The 16,152-nt window shown below is 36.5% G+C and overlaps 2 protein-coding genes and 1 non-coding gene across 4 annotated transcripts in view; 2 read left to right on the forward strand and 1 right to left on the reverse strand.

Annotated features, from left to right (window-relative positions):
- Positions 1 to 1,800: 1,800 nt before the first annotated feature.
- trnap-ugg lies at positions 1,801 to 1,872 on the forward strand. The gene has a single exon. It is a non-coding gene; the product is annotated as a tRNA-Pro (tRNA).
- Positions 1,873 to 4,780: 2,908 nt separating this feature from the next.
- im:7152348 (uncharacterized protein LOC559250 homolog) lies at positions 4,781 to 8,637 on the forward strand. 2 transcript variants are annotated; one of them, XM_047813157.1, is made up of 4 exons: positions 4,781 to 5,098; positions 6,594 to 7,100; positions 7,394 to 7,504; positions 8,114 to 8,637. In XM_047813157.1, exons 2-4 carry the CDS (start codon positions 6,748 to 6,750, stop codon positions 8,157 to 8,159), a joined length of 510 nt encoding a protein of 169 aa, XP_047669113.1. In that variant the 5' UTR covers positions 4,781 to 5,098; positions 6,594 to 6,747; the 3' UTR covers positions 8,160 to 8,637. The 2 variants fall into 2 exon arrangements, with proteins under 2 accessions (XP_047669113.1, XP_047669112.1); XM_047813156.1 differs by having other exon boundaries at positions 4,800 to 5,098; positions 7,391 to 7,504.
- A 3,301-nt stretch (positions 8,638 to 11,938) lies between these two features.
- rab6ba (RAB6B, member RAS oncogene family a) overlaps positions 11,939 to 16,152 on the reverse strand; it is a 74,809-nt gene continuing 70,595 nt past the window's right edge. Inside the window, exon 8 of the mRNA XM_027147256.2 lies at positions 11,939 to 14,221. Coding sequence (XP_027003057.1) covers positions 14,157 to 14,221 — 65 coding nt within the window. The 3' untranslated portion in view covers positions 11,939 to 14,156. The remainder of the gene's footprint in view (positions 14,222 to 16,152) is intronic.

Here is a 16,152-nt window from a genome sequence, read left to right on the forward strand (position 1 = left end):
AGATCCTGGGGGTTTCCTGGCTTAAACTCCGAATGGCCTGCGGGAAGAAGCTTTTCCTCATTCTCTCTGTGTTTTCTTTCAAGGAGCGGAAGCGTTTTCCTGAACGCAACAAAGAAAAGAGCCCATTGTTGGGATGGCTGAGGTCTTTTACAATCTTCCTGGCCCTGGTCCGGCACCGCGTCCTGCAGGTCAGGGAGCTCGGTGTGGATGGTACGTTGCTGACCGCACCACCCTCTGGAGGGCTTGCCTGTCCTGCATGGTGCTGTTCCCGAACCAGGAAGTGATGCTAAACCGTCAGGACGCTCTCAACGGTGCAGGTGTAGAAAGTCTTTAGAACCTGAGAGGGTAGTTTGAAGTCCTTTAAGCGTCTCAGATTGTACAGATGCTGCCGGGCCTTCTTTACCAGGGTGTTGATGTGACAGGACCAAGAGAGGATCTCTGTGATGTGAACACCTAGGTACCGGAAATTGTCCACTCTCTCCACTGGGGTCCCATTGATGTTTAATGTTTGGTATGACCGCTCCTGCTTCTTGCTGAAGTCCACTATCAACTCCTTAGTCTTGCTGACTAGATTGCAGGAGAAGATTGTTCTCCTGGCACCAGCAAACTTGATGATGGTGGTGGTGTTGGAAGTGGCCACACAGTCATATGTGTACAGTGAGTACAGCAGGGGGCTCAGAACACAACCCTGTGGAGCTCCAGTGCTGAGGGTGAGGGTGGATGAGTTGTGTTTGCCCACCCGTATGGCTTGTGGTTTGTCTGTCTGGAAGACAGACATATATAAGACATAGACATATATATATATATTCTATATATTCTGTAGACATATGCTAGACATACACATAGACATATATATATATATTCTATATATTCTATCGACATATATAAGACATAGACATATATAAGACATAGACACACATCTATGTCTTATCTGATCTGATTTTATGTAATTGATTATGTAATTGTTGTGTAAACAAAATTTTGTAGTCCATTATGTGCTTCAAGTTATAGCTGAAGTAAAATTCTTAACAGAAAAAGAGATTGTCCTGGTCTGCAAGAAACCAAATATTCATTGAATTATATTAAGTGTTTAAATTAAACAGCATTCAAAAAAGTAGACATTCACATTTAATTATTATTTATTTTACAGAACTTATTGTTGGAGAAGTCAGTACAGTCCTCTTCAGGGGGCTGTCAGGAAAAATGCATCAAAAGATCATCACATCATCAGATCTATCAATGTCTGTCTGCATTTTACATTGTTTTTCAGTATCTTGCTTAAAACATGATTATTTCTGCTACAGCTTGAAGGTGGTCAGAAAGAAGGAACACTGGGACAAACTGTTAGCATTAAAAAGCTCCAAAGTAGCAGTATTTATTCTATTTATAAACATGCAGCATTTTACATTTTATTAACAACTTTGGATGCTTGTTTGGTCTTTAATTTTAATTCTAAAGTATGTCTCTGCTATGGGGCGGCAGTTCAGATTGACAGGTACTTTGTGTGAATGTGTGCAATCCTGTTTTTGTTATTATATAAGTAATTAAATAAATAACCGCATTTTTATTAGCTGCGAAATTTGTATTGTTATGAAGCGAAGCTGGCAATAGAACTGAGATATGTTCAGAATTTATCCACTGAATGAATATCTTGCATGTGCAGTTTTATTGAAGAGGTTTTGTTATTCGCGTTGTGAGAAAAATACTCTTCACTTTTACTTTTTATTTGACTTGAATTTTAGCAAGAGCCACAATAACGTAATCTATGTAATTGACTGCGTACAATCGATCTTTCACAGCGGCTCGTTGGTCTAGGGGTATGATTCTCGCTTTGGGTGCGAGAGGTCCCGGGTTCAAATCCCGGACGAGCCCAATTTTTTGTTATTCTTTCCAATGTACTTAAAAAATTATTATATACATTCTATAGTTGTTGTTTCAGGAGGAACATCTGTATATTCCGTGTGACATTCACTGAAAAAACCCAACCTATAACCAAGTAATAATAACATATTAACAAGTATATAGTCACTTGTTTATAGGTTATTATATATATATATATATATATATATATATATATATATATATATATATATATATATATATATATTCACATTTAAAATTATTGTTTATTTTACAAATTTTTTTATTAGAACTGTGAAACCTTTGAAACAAAATTGTTTGTGTTATCTGAAAATAGACATCAGAGGGCAGCATAGGCCATACTGCAGGCTCATTTTTTTTAGAAACTGAAGTTTACACCACAAAGTTCCACTGAAAGGTAAAGATTGTCGATTTTTAGTTTTCTGAAACTGCAAAGTTTCAGCTATATAATGTCGGAATGAAGAATTTCGGACACTTTTAGGATCACTATGACTTGTCTGGTGGCATAGACCTGCTTCCTTCGATCATGCCTTTCGTTTGAAGGGGTTTTGGGAACAGAACACAGTACACATATATTAACACACTTTGAAATAGTTATGCTTCAAAGAAAAAACAAAGAAATGCCTAGTACATTTATTTGCATTGGGGAAATTAGGGAATTTCTTCACACAAGCAAAATTACAGTAAGAAATGCTGCACTATACAATGTCTTTTAAACCTTTACAGCTAATTTGTGAGACACTACCTGCAACATAATTTGAGACCTGTATAAACCATGTTTACTAGTATGTAGTATTAAAGCAGTATGGAAAATTTGTTTTCTATATAGTAGTCTGATTAGTATTTCAGATCAAATTTAGTGAGGGAATATTTCCTGAAGCAGATATGCTGTTAATCTTCATTCCTTCATCTGAACAACACCCTACAGAGAAAACAACTAAGAAACATTTAACACATTATGTGTAAGTATGACACACTTACACTTCCAGTTAAAATCACTTTACTTCCTTTTATTTCATCATTTTTTTTAAAAGGTTGAAAGGTTTTTAATTTTTCCTCAACAATTCATTGGAATAAAGGGTATGTCTGAGTCAACTGGGTAATGAACTTCCGTCTTTTATTATAGAGAATATTATCCAATTTGCCATTAGGATCTGAGAGTAACTAGTTATTAAGCCTGTAAATAGGTCCTTAACATTAGGGGTAAGGTCCTTTGTGAATTTTTTATTTGTTTATTTATTTATTTTTTTGTCATTTTAATCATAAGGAACCGCCAGTGTTCAAAAATATTCCCTATCAAAATTCCATCCGATGTTAATGTAGCATTTTTGGTCTCCAGAGTCAGTGTTTTGTTCCAGTAAGATGTTCCTTTAAGTTTTCCAACACAAAAGTTTCCATGACAGAAATCTTTGTGGATCATTAATAGCATGGCAACATTATCCATTGTGTATATTGTGTAGCATCAGCGCTACACATAGTTTTGCATGTTCTCCACATTTGCATTTTTCCCCAATGCCAGGTATTTTTCCCCAAATGCAGGTAGGAAGACTGGCTACACTAAATAGCCCCAAATTTTAAACGAGTGGGTGAGTGTTTATGTGCGGGTGCATGGTGCCCTGTAATGGACTGGCATCCAATGGATGAACGAATGAATGAATGTATGAAGGCAAAACATCAAGAACAAACATGCCACACAGACTTCATTAGCAGTATACTAAAATAACCATGGATTAAATATTAGACTGAATGATTTGGCAAATTGCCATAACAAATCAAAACCATCTTCAAACATTATGTCAGATATGATCTTTGGTTTAAAGTAAACTTTGATCACTTCAGCAGTGCAGTGGTTGTAAACAATTTCTAGCCCACTATTGTATTCTGTTGTCCACAATTGATCTTATATTGCTATCATTAACCTGCACCTTTACTAGTGAAGTCAAATTAACTTTATTGTCATATAGTAAAGGATTCGTATGAAATGCCGATTGCAATCCATGTGACCTGTAAACAATGTGGAAGAATTTTACAGCATTATTACTGTACAAAATCACTAGTATCACTAACCTGATATTTTTGTACTGCTTATCTCCAAACCATTGCAATATATTATTTAACATTTCTTTATTAATTTAAACCAACTATAATCAGAGTTAGACTGCTTATCTGGTATCTCAATAACTCAAAAACAAGTGCATTACAGGGGAAAAACACTGGTTCTATATGATTGAACTGAATTGAACTCAGCATCAAACTCAGCACTTTGGCATGCTGCTATTTACTGTATAGTTCCCGTCAGTGGCAACATCCTCACCAGTTTTCATAATGTAATTGGTTATGAGCACACTATATTAATCACACTACTCTACATGATTCTAGTAACAAGTAGAAACCTGTTTAAATGACGTTTAGTATATGTACTGGAATCATGTTTTGATGAAAAACCTTTAATCTATACATAGTATAGATTCTCTGACCAACCACGTCCTCATTTCTTTCAGCGTAGGCTTATAAATAATATCACACCGATGTGTTATTTCAGTGGAAATTCAGAAGTAAATTGCTTTATGGTCTTGATATAAAAATATACACACATAATAATTTGACTATGTACCATAAAAATCCATATTGATAGTTGAAAGGTTCATAGTTTCAAAGTTCCTCTTGCTATATAAAGTTTAAAAACATCTGTTGTTATATTTGGACTGATGGTATATTGTGTCTGTGTCAGGGACGTTAAAAAACATTACACCAGACAATGTTCCATCCTCTATTTTAAATATAAATACAATCGACAAGATTTTTCTAGGAGAACATCACATGATATCATTTTATCTGTGTATCAGTCAGTGCATCCCAACCCCCAATTCCAAACATGCACACACTCCCCCAACACACTCTCCACCTGCTCCTGTGTGAACAAAGACAGACGCTGGTTACTGGGAAAGAGACCTCCCCTTCAACTTTTCATCTGATCCAGACTGTTACAAGGTCATCTCCTGCTCTGCCACTCTGTATGTAATGCAGGAGATCCCCCACCACTCCTACTACTCCACGCAGCCTTTAAAAACACACAGCAGGCAGTAACACATGAGGCAGAACTGGTTCTTCCTCTCACACTCACACACTGAGAGCCACTCAATTAAGCAACTGGCTGGAACGGAGAAAGGACAACAAGCACCTGACAGACAGCTGGTATAGAAGTGCTCTTTCTGCTGTAAGTAAGGCCTTATCCTCAGTTTCCTTTTATCCTTTTTTAACTTTAATGATACCTTTCTGTGTGTGGCTGAGTTTAGGCTTTAGATGACAGGACAAAAAAAGGTGGCATGAAGCATCCTTGAACTAGAAACCTAGATGGATATAGTAACACAATGGAAAAAAATGTTTCCTTCTCGAATCGAGAAAGTTTTTTTTCTGAGTTATCCATCTTTTAAAAGCAGAAGAAAGTTATTCCTTTATGAATTCAAAACAAAACAAAACATAGGGCTTAACTATCCAAAGAGATCATGAAGGATTATTTTTTCTATGTTTTATGTTTTTATGTTATGTTTTTATGTACAATTATGGTCTATGTTTACATGTTTAATTAATGTAAAAAAAAGGTTTACTACTAATAAGATGAGCTAATGAACTTGTCCAAATGTATTATTAGTACAAGCCTAATTCTATTGCTCAACAGTGTTTTTCTGCACTTGATAACATGCGACTTTTTAACATGCGACAGTTTTTACTTTAACAAATCTGCACACTGATATTTTCTGCCTGAAGGGCCACAACAGGTCAAAGGTTTCCCTCTCGAGGTCAAAATAAAATAAATAATTCTGGACTAACAGGTGGCCAGCATCTCCTGGGTAGAATAAAGTATTGTGATGGTAAATACTCTGTAGGACTGGCTTTAGGACAGACAACAGCCCTGCCATCTGCTCCTGAATTTTAATTATGATTTTAGTGACATTTAATACAGAGCAGCCTGTTAGCTTAACACAATATAGGACACAAAGAACAAGTGTAATCTGTAATAACATATCATTAATAATATTTTTATCCATCTATAACTCTGTTACTCAACACATTAGAAGTCATACGTAATTAAAGAGCGTTAGGGATTTCTGTTGTGTATTATGTGTAGGGGTTTAGAGATAATATACAAATGTATATTTAGGTATCATAAACCACTAGGTACATAATTTTTAGATTATGAGGTTTGACTTTAAATCGCAGCATGAAGTGAGTGCATTAGAAGTGAAAGAGTGTGTGAACTTAAAGTGGTAGTATAGAGAACAAATTCCATTGATTCCAAATATAAATGACCAACCCCAGATATTTGTTAGCTACAATAGCATTATTATGAATATGGGTGAATATGTGTGTGTGTGTGTGTGTGTGTGTGTGTGTGTGTGTGTGTGTGTGTGTGTGTGTGTGTGTGTGTGTGTGTGTGTGTGTGTGTGGTTTGTTTTTTGTGTGCCTGAGTGCATGAGTGTGCATGTGAGTGCCTGGTGCCCTGAAATAGTGTTGTATTTCCACCTCGCATCAATATTCCAGTAACTCTGACCAGGAAATATAGTTATTAAAGATGAATAATTGTATTTGTCTAGATGTTTTTTTTTTAGTTTAAGGTTCACATGCATTTAGTATGACATTGAATTTGCCTTTAGGAAAATGCTGCCACTGGACACATATAACAATGCTATGTTTTGTTTGTTCTTTGACAGGAATAACTCTTCTTCTGTTTAAAAAAAAAAATTTGGACCTATATAACAAGGAGCATTCTCTACTGTGGAACATATTTCAACTGGATCCTCATCCAGTTAATATCCTGCAGTTATTGACTTCTCTTGCTCCGCTGGTAACATCTGTCTCTGTGTCATGGGGCTGAGTGAAGATCATGAGTGCGGTGTGTGCTATGAGCGCTATTCCCGTAGCAAGCATGTTCCCAGAGTGCTCTTCTGCAACCACACATTTTGTGGCCCTTGCCTGGAGACCATGGCCACACAGCGGAGTGGCATGCTGAGTGTCAGATGTCCGCTGTGTCGCCAAGTTTCTTGCGTGCGCCGTGGTCTCTCTCTGGAGGAAGCCCTGTGGGTCAACAGCCGACTGTGGGACCACATACAAGAAGCTCAAGAGCTGGAAGTAAAGGAGGAGGATTTGGAAAAAGAATGTATGGAGGAGAAGAGAAAGAGTGATATCGCAGTGGCAGTATCTCCAGTGCAACCTCAGTGGTAAGCATTTGTCAAGCGGTTAGATACATGGTCATATGGGATAAAATAGACAATACAGTAAAACAATTTTCTAGCTTGAATACTAGAAAATCTGTATTCTGGTGATGTATTATGAAGACTTTAAGATCATACATTAGCTGGACTAGTTAACCATGGTGGGGAACCAATGGTTCCATGGTATATTTCAGTAATACATGCTAGTTACTGATGTACCAAGGACCCGGTGCGAGAAAAGAAACATTGTGTGTTACTTAATTTATTTATAATTTAAATAGTTATTTATCTTTTAGCAGGATAAGGCCATCACCCCAGCACGACCGACTCAGACTACGTCTCCCAGGGTTCCTGAGAAGAATGATTGTCCCCAGGCAGTCGCAGGAAAGAATAGTCCCTGGGTGTAATGTGTAAGTCATTCTCAATGCAACACCTACTGTAGCTCCACACCTTCTCTCAGATTGCTTCAGCAGATATTTTGTAACATTACAACAATAGTGATCAATGTTCACTTGACCACTGGATATTTCAGCAATGCGGTCTTATGCCTGTTTACCCCAGAGATGTGAAAAACATCTTTCTATTGGATTATTTAATGACTCACACTCGCATTCCTCTTTGACCAAGCACAGCATTAGGAGATTATATCGATATTATTGTGCAAAGTCAGGTTCTCAGAATCTGCGAAGTCAAGTTCTCTAACTTATTCTACACTGGACTATAAATCATAAACCTGTGCAATATTCTGATGTAACGACAGTGTGGTTTTGAGCAGTGCTCAGGTTAAAAAGGAGAAATAAGCAGATGTGTGAATAAGCTGTTTTAACAAATAGTACAAAACATCAACTGGCAAAACCACATTAGTCAAATCATGCTTTTAATCAAGTGTTATTTTAACCCCTCAATTCATGAAGCATGACTCAGGCTGAGAACCTCCCATCCATCAACAGGAAATTTAATTTGTCTCAAACATCTGCTACTCTAATGACAAAATGCTAATGCGCTTTCTTTCTTCACAGGCGAATGAAATCATGGCGAAGGCTGTCAGGAGAGGAAATGCCCTGAAATAGGTTATGCCAGATGATGCTGCACCCTTCTTTTGCCATTGTCATTGAAGACAACATACCACAGGCGTAGTCAGTAGTCTTTTGGATTACTAAACGAACAGGAGCCTCAGCATGCGACACTGCGCAGCAGTGAAAAACTGCAACACTCTGCTGACTGTGTTACTTGAACTGCAATTTTTGCATTAATGGTTTGACCGGTCTATCTGCACGGATCTTCTCATTAACCGTTTCATCCATAATCCTCTACAGCTGCTGTGATGGGATCTGTTTCAGCTGTTCCAAAACAGACAATGGGTGTAATGTAGGAAAAGAGAGGGGGTCCCAGATTTCAATATGAGGTGGAACAGATGGCATCCTTAGGCAGACCCCCTTTACTGAATTAAACTGCACCCCAGCTCAAACACAAACCATTTAATTTATTATTACTGTTCTTATTTGTTATTTCTAACTTATTTTCAATTAAATGTTTTTTTGCAGTGGGTGTGTCAGCGTTGTTCTTTGTGCTTCTCTTGGCTTTCTGGGGCTGTTTCAATCATGTTTGTAAGGGTTGAATACTTTTTATTTGTCCTACTGCTGTCTGTTTGGTTAGCTTAAATTAATGATGAAGTATTTATGCCATCTGGGAGGCTTTCTTGAGCCAAACCAGCCCTCCAGAGATGCCGGTTAATGCCAGTAAAAGGGACAGTTGTTCAGCCAAACCCACTGAGCTCCAGATCCACTGGCACTTAACTTGCAGTTAAGATTTTATTTATGCCTCTCTGCTCACTTTTGGCATGATACTCAGTCTCAACAGAATTGCACAAAGCAAATGTCACAGGCTTCTTATCAGAAAGAGTCTGCTTTCATATTCACCAGCCTGGCATTAAACATGGCAAACATCAGCATATGCTGTCTATCATTTATAGAAGAGTTTATTCACACTTGGGTGCACTTGATATCTGACCGATACTGTATGTAGGATGGTGTATATAAAACAAATCAATATTTTTGGATTCATAGCAGGCAAAATAAACATAAGTCAATAAAATAAGGTAAAAATATAGAATACAAATGGGGCTTCTTATCCAGAAATAGGGATCAATGTTTTAGAGCTTCTAGCTCTTAAGAATAAGCATGTTAACATTAAAGAATCAGGTTCATTGATATTATCAGAATACTATAACAATAGTTCAACAATTTATGCCTATTACTGTTTTCTTTACAAATACACATAAAAAAAAATACTCTAATCTTTTTCATCCTGATCTCTGCGCCACATACATAACATATATATTCTCAATTAAATTCATTGTCACAAAGCAGCTTTACTGAAATATCTAAAATCAGCAATTTTCATTTAATGAGCAAGTGGCAAGGATGAAGATCCCTTCCGAGGACCACAGATCTGGGTGAGGCAGGACATCAAAGCCTACAGCAGTTATTGCAGGGCTAGTTAATGTTAAAGCGAGTTAGCTTGCAAAAAATGATAGACACAGTATTAACAGCTAACTAGGATACTATCTTCTGACACAAGTGGAAAGATTAAAAAAAAAACCCAACAACAAGAAGAATGCAATAAAATATAAATAAACAGTAAGTCAGGGTACTTACTTACACATAGATTCTATCCAAGTCATGTAGCTACTAACAATTGCCTACTTCCTATTAAATAGCTTTGGGTCTGTTTTAAGGGTTTGTATTACACTCTGGTAACAGCATCCACCACATCGAAACCTAGGGTTAAACACTATTCTCTGTTATCTATTGTAGCTTTATTTGTGTTAGTGTTAGTAACCACACTTAGCTTCCAAAGAAGTAGTGTGATAAGAGTATATGTGAAAATACAAAATACACAAGACAAAATCTTGAACTCTAAACTCTAAAGTGGTAGCAGACTGGCTTGCTTTTTCAATTAGCTTGGTGCAGTGGGTTATGTTCACTCTTTGGACCTTTTGGTACTATTCGGATCAATAAGTCATTTAAACATATTGTCTTTATTGCAGTCCCAAACAATATAGATAATATTTTGCAATTAATTTTTACGATGAAAATCTTGTTTGTTTGTTTTTATAATTCAACTTACAATTTGTGTAACAAAATATGCTGTAATAAAGACATTGGCATAAATCTATTTTATAAAATAATCCATTATGTTACAATGCTTCAATCAACATTTGATATTTTTGAACTTGTTTATCAAATACAAGTGATGCACAAGAATAGAAATATGAGTAAGAAAAAATAATTGCAGTCACTGGCTATAAAATCTAACTAAAAAATTCTTCTGCAAATGTGGATGATTTACATATATAAATATAAAACTGGTCAATTAGACTTCAACACCACACAAGGGTTAATTTTTTATTAGACATTTATGATGGATGAAAGAACGTCAATAGACATTTATGATACACCGTAAGCCGAATTAGCAATGTAATCATTCACTTTGATTATACCATATCACATTCTAAAAATAACTGAAATATTTCTACATGAATTATAGTTTAACTACTTTCTCAATATATTGTATTGACACTATTGGGAGGTTCTCAGTGTTAGTAAATCAAAAAGCACAAGGAAAAAAACAAAGTTATGTCATAGTTTCATAGAATCTTGTCAAACCTGTGTAGCTCAAATGACTCAGTGTTGTTGTTGAAGAGCAACATGCTGTGACATGATTACGAGACTCTCAATAAGTCTTTATCTGCTTCCTCAGAATAAATACTTGACCTGATTAATGGCTTAGTTTTAAAAGGAAGTTTCTGCAGTTGGTGTTATTCGTTGACATGAAAAATACACTGAGCATTAATAAAACACAGCTAATGTTAACAAAGCAACAGCACAAGTTAATATGTATTAATGTTTAAATATTTATTTAACACACCTGCAGTGACTAAATTCAGGTTCAACTGCATGAAATCAGGTTTCGAAGTATAAGTTTTGGAACCTTTTTATCTGTTTTATAAGTTTTATCTGACCTGTTATTAATTTTTTTTTTTTTTAAAAAGAAAAGATTCTGTTATAGATGTTATTGACATTCTAAGGGATCAGAGATAGAACTGTATTTTTTTTTTTTAATTCACAGAACATTCAGGGTTCATAATTTTTTTTTTTTAAGGCTCCACCCACTTCAGGTTTAAAAAGATAGACAGATACAGATAGAGGCCCTACATTACAACCCTGCACTTGATATGTGTTAAAAGTAACCATCCATCCATCTATTCATTCATCCAGCTATCCATACATCTATCTTCTCTAGCGCTTTTCATACGCAGGGTTGAAGGGACTCTGGAGGATATCCTAGGGGACTCGGGTCACAAGGAGAAAGACGCCCTGGATGGGATACTATTCCATTGAACGGCACACACACACACACACACACACACACACACACACACACACACACACACACACACACACACACACACACACACACACACACACACACACACACACACATCCATTCACATACCTACACTACAGACAATTTAGGGATGTCAAGGAGCCTACAAATGTCTATGGACTTTGGGAGAAACACAGAGAACCCAGTGGAAACTGCCAAAGAATCAGGAGAACATGCAAACTCAGTGGGAATTGACCACCAACTTTGGAGGTGTTAGGCAACTGTGAATTAAATGAATTCTTATTAAAGAAATAAGAATTAAATCTACAAAGAAATCTACAAAGAAAGAAGAAAGTTATAGATCCACTTTGATCGTTTCGTTTATTAATCAGTACCTTAACATCACAGGATTGTCAGACATTTAACCAAATCAAAAGCAACAGAAGCCAGGAAGGTAATAAGACTTTTTTTATTGATTTTTATTTGTTCAGACAGACATGCTAGATCTCTGTACAGTGTGAATGGAGAGTGAACTCTGAATCAATCAGACTCAAATTGAAACATTTACACTAAGAATAGCCTCACTCTCCGAAGCAGGACCCGACACACAAACAGACGTTTTTTTTTTCTTCGTTTTTTTTGGCCAAGAATGGTGTGTATTACTGTGCCAACAGAAGAATGAACAAATCACAGATTCACTGTTGTTTTGGTACACACCTTATAAGGGATAGACTATATATACATCCTGTTCATGCCTAATGATATAATCGACTCTATCTACACAATTATGAATGAATAAATGAGGTGAAAGAGTGATACGGGGAGTAAACAAAAATGTAAACAAATATCAGAAGGTGCCAAATAAAACGGTTAAATAATAAACCAATAAATACCCTCAGTTTCAATCCCTACCATATGCTTACCGCTGGGCTTTCAGCATCCATGCCTTTAAAACGATCAGTGAAGGAATCAAGGAAATAACAGAGAGGGCAAAAATAAGATCAATGAATCAGTGCACAGTTGATGCTTGTTTTGATTCTTCCATGTACCAGGAGATCCTACAAGACAGTCAGGCAGGTGAGTTAATGCAAACAGTGATATAGCTCACAGACAATCCAATCAGAAAGCACAGATCTTGAGTAGAAGGAACAGGAAGTGGATATGATTCAATGTTGCAGGTGTAGATAAGAACAGACTTCAAAACCCTCTTCTGCAGATTTCACTGGAAACTCTTGTGTGTGTTATTTGGAATACGTTACATTCGTCAGTCTCTCAGATGTTTATTTTACAATTCAAACAACCGTTAACAACTTATCTGCTCTGTATTTTCAGAGAACTCTCTGGTTAGATTAGAACTGTTAAAAAATAAACAGAGAGAGAGAGAAAAATTTCTAATTGTAAACAGATAGCATAGCAGAACTAACAATGACTCATTTGTCTAATAGAGACCGATGAGATATTTTATACATCAACCCATTAACCTTGAAACATTTTTCTTTCAAAAGTGCATTAAAGATAGAAATCAAAAAGCAGTGTATCATACTACACTGTGTCTGACTTCACAACGCAGTGGAGGACCTCAATGTCACAGAGAGCTGTAAATTTAGAAAGCACCTACAGTACAGATCTCTGCATAACCCTAATTCTCAGTAGTCATCTAAGTGTGTTCGGAGGAATACTACATATTCTATCCATCTTAAAGCTTTATTTACAATGAAGCATGATTATACCATATCAATATGAAAAAGCTTACATGTTCCTGTTATCGTTTTTTTTTTTTTAAATAGGAATGTCAAAGTGATCGGCGTTTCGTGAGCTCTTCGGCTCTCTTCAGTCCTTATTACAAACTGGAGAGAAATCATACATCTAAGGTGTCTTAATAAACAGAAATGATTTTGATTCTAAAAATCATCCTCTCATTTTAAGTGGCTAAAATATGAGAAGTGTAAGAGAAGCTTGTGAAGAGAAGCCTGTGTGGTAATGAAAAATAAAACAGGACATTTCTCCAGGATGGGATTCAAAGTGTCTACATGGATGTCTACATCGATGAGCCTCAGTCTTCTACACTGGCTCTCTCTGAAATACATTAAAACACTTACAAACCTTAAAACATTGTGAAGATTTGATAGAGTTCATAAAGTCACGTGTGTGAGTAAGCATTTACATGGACATGTTCAAACTCGAGTACACATATGCCAGCTGACAACTGAGTGGAATAATGAAATTCAAAACCAGCGACAAAGTAAAAAGGTCGTGCATGCACTCTTGCTTTATATTTTCATCTGGTAATTATTGTTCAGGTTCCCTTCGAACTATCCTGGCTGCGTGATGCATCTACCTCAATCAAGTAGCAGTTATAATCCTGTCTTCCTTTCTTTCCTTGTTTTTTTTACACGAGATTTTCTTCGAGTGTACAAAAATAAAAAGTAAACGCGATAAATTTTTCTGTCCCCTTCAAATTTTTAAGACATTTTGGCAATTTTGTTAATAAAGTATACTATTTCACAACAGAAAATTGACTCAACACTGTTTTCAACTGGTGACCTTGTGGTCTAACATGAGTGCCAAATATCCAATTTCGAAAGACTCGAAAACTCAACTGGAACTTAACCAACAGAAAGCAACACAACAAGCATGTGGCGTAAATGAAGAGGCTTGATCAGCTGTGGGTTATTAACAGGAACATCCGCCTTCGGTGGTGGTCGGCTCTTGCGGTTTGTCCAGCTTGATATCAATCACTGATGAAGGTTGTTAAGGAAAATGAACAGCTTTATTACACATACTCCTTATTACTTTACACCAGCTACAATATTTTACTATTCACTCCTTTAGGTCTCTTCATTCATTTCAACTGTTCCACCTAGAAAAATCCTGATGTAATGTAATTCATCCTGGATGCAATTCACAGATGGTGAAAAATGAAAACTAATCATATGCATAATTTATTTAAAGGTCATACAGAATACTTTCACTCGTCTACTGATCCGGTAAAGCAGAAGTGTCAGGTCCTAGATGGCTGAAATGAGTGTTTTTTCCCCACTTTTCAGCTGGATAATTAGCTTGATGAAGTTAAATCAGGCGTGTTAAATGAGGCGTACCATGCTGTGGCCCTCCAGGCCTGCAGCCTGACACCCCTGCATTAAGGAACAATGTCAGGCAAACTGGCCATAAAATATAGATCATTATTGACCCCTGGAGGCAGAATGGCAATGTGCAGGCTGCTGTACTTTCTCATACTCTCAAGGAGACGCTGCATTCACGAACGCAACACAATCTGTTGTGGAAGGGACTTAAAATCCCCAATGATGCCATGTGCACTTTATAGTGAATCTAGAGCAGTGCTGTTTAAAGAGTATGATGGATTTGTCTTAATTCTTTAACGGTAATTTCACTTAACTCCTCTAATTCCTCATCACCCCTGGCAGCAATTACACAGCCTGACAATTCCTGTTGTCACTTTTCTTATTTGTAGGAAAAGCAAAATATAAAATGTAAATATTATTTTTTAGACAGTATTAGAACATTTCACAATATGTTCAAAATGGCACATTTTCTTATCGTGTTTTCTTTCCAAAATGAGTGACAGATCATTATCTGTCTTCTGTCAAAGCTGTCTTAGTCATCGACCGATATCCGATTACATCCTATCACTCAGATATCATTACTGTGACATGTGTCTGTCACAGTGATAGATAAAAAGTGGCTTGCTTTACCTTAGCTATAGAATAAATATAATTAAAGCATGTGTCTGACCCAGAGAGAGTCTTGCTTTATAATAGCTATAGAATTAATGTTATTATTGTGTCAAGAAATGTGTCTGAAGCCTGTTTTATTCCGTTTTTCTCTGGAGCTATCGTACATAGAAGGTTTGCACATCACTAAAAAACATTTCTAAATATTCATATAGTTGATTGAAATGACAGTGTTGAAATACATAATCATACTTAAACTAATATATTATAATGTAAAGTAGCAAGCATATTCTGTATCATTTATTTTGTGCTTTAGCTAGAACAGAAACTGTGCAGTATATCGTATTAATTTTATCCCCTCTAACCTTCTAGTAGAATTCTACCTTCAAGCATAAGGTCTCAGAAGGGCTCAGACTCAGGTGAAAGCCCAGAAAGAACCAGATAAAGATTAAGGAGGATAGTGATTAAAAAAAATTCCATTATGAAACAAAAGATCAAAAAATGAGCAGTTGATGGACCATGGACCCTCTCTGGGGTCTAGACGACATGCTTATTTTCACAGTTATAATTTAAGGCAAAATTCTTCTATCTAATATCTAATATCTAATATCTAACAAACTGCTCTTCAAAAACAGGTCACAGAGGACAAAACAGGGTTAAACCAGGGACAACTTATCTCACTAACACACAAACATACACACACACACACACACACACACACACACACACACACACACACACACACACACACACACACACACACACACACACACACACACACACACACACACACACACACAGAGCCCGCATGCTGCAGTACAAGTCTGTGACACAACATATAAATCAGAGAAGCTGCAAACACAGACAAACAAAGATAAACACAAACACACACACTTTAAATACACACCATGTAACACTGAAGATGCTGAGTCAGTCCAATGTGATGGAGTGTGATGGGGGATGAAACTGATTAGCAA

The sequence above is a fragment of the Tachysurus fulvidraco genome, chromosome 5, assembly GCF_022655615.1.
Source record: "Tachysurus fulvidraco isolate hzauxx_2018 chromosome 5, HZAU_PFXX_2.0, whole genome shotgun sequence".
In the NCBI taxonomy this organism is placed as follows: domain Eukaryota; kingdom Metazoa; phylum Chordata; class Actinopteri; order Siluriformes; family Bagridae; genus Tachysurus; species Tachysurus fulvidraco.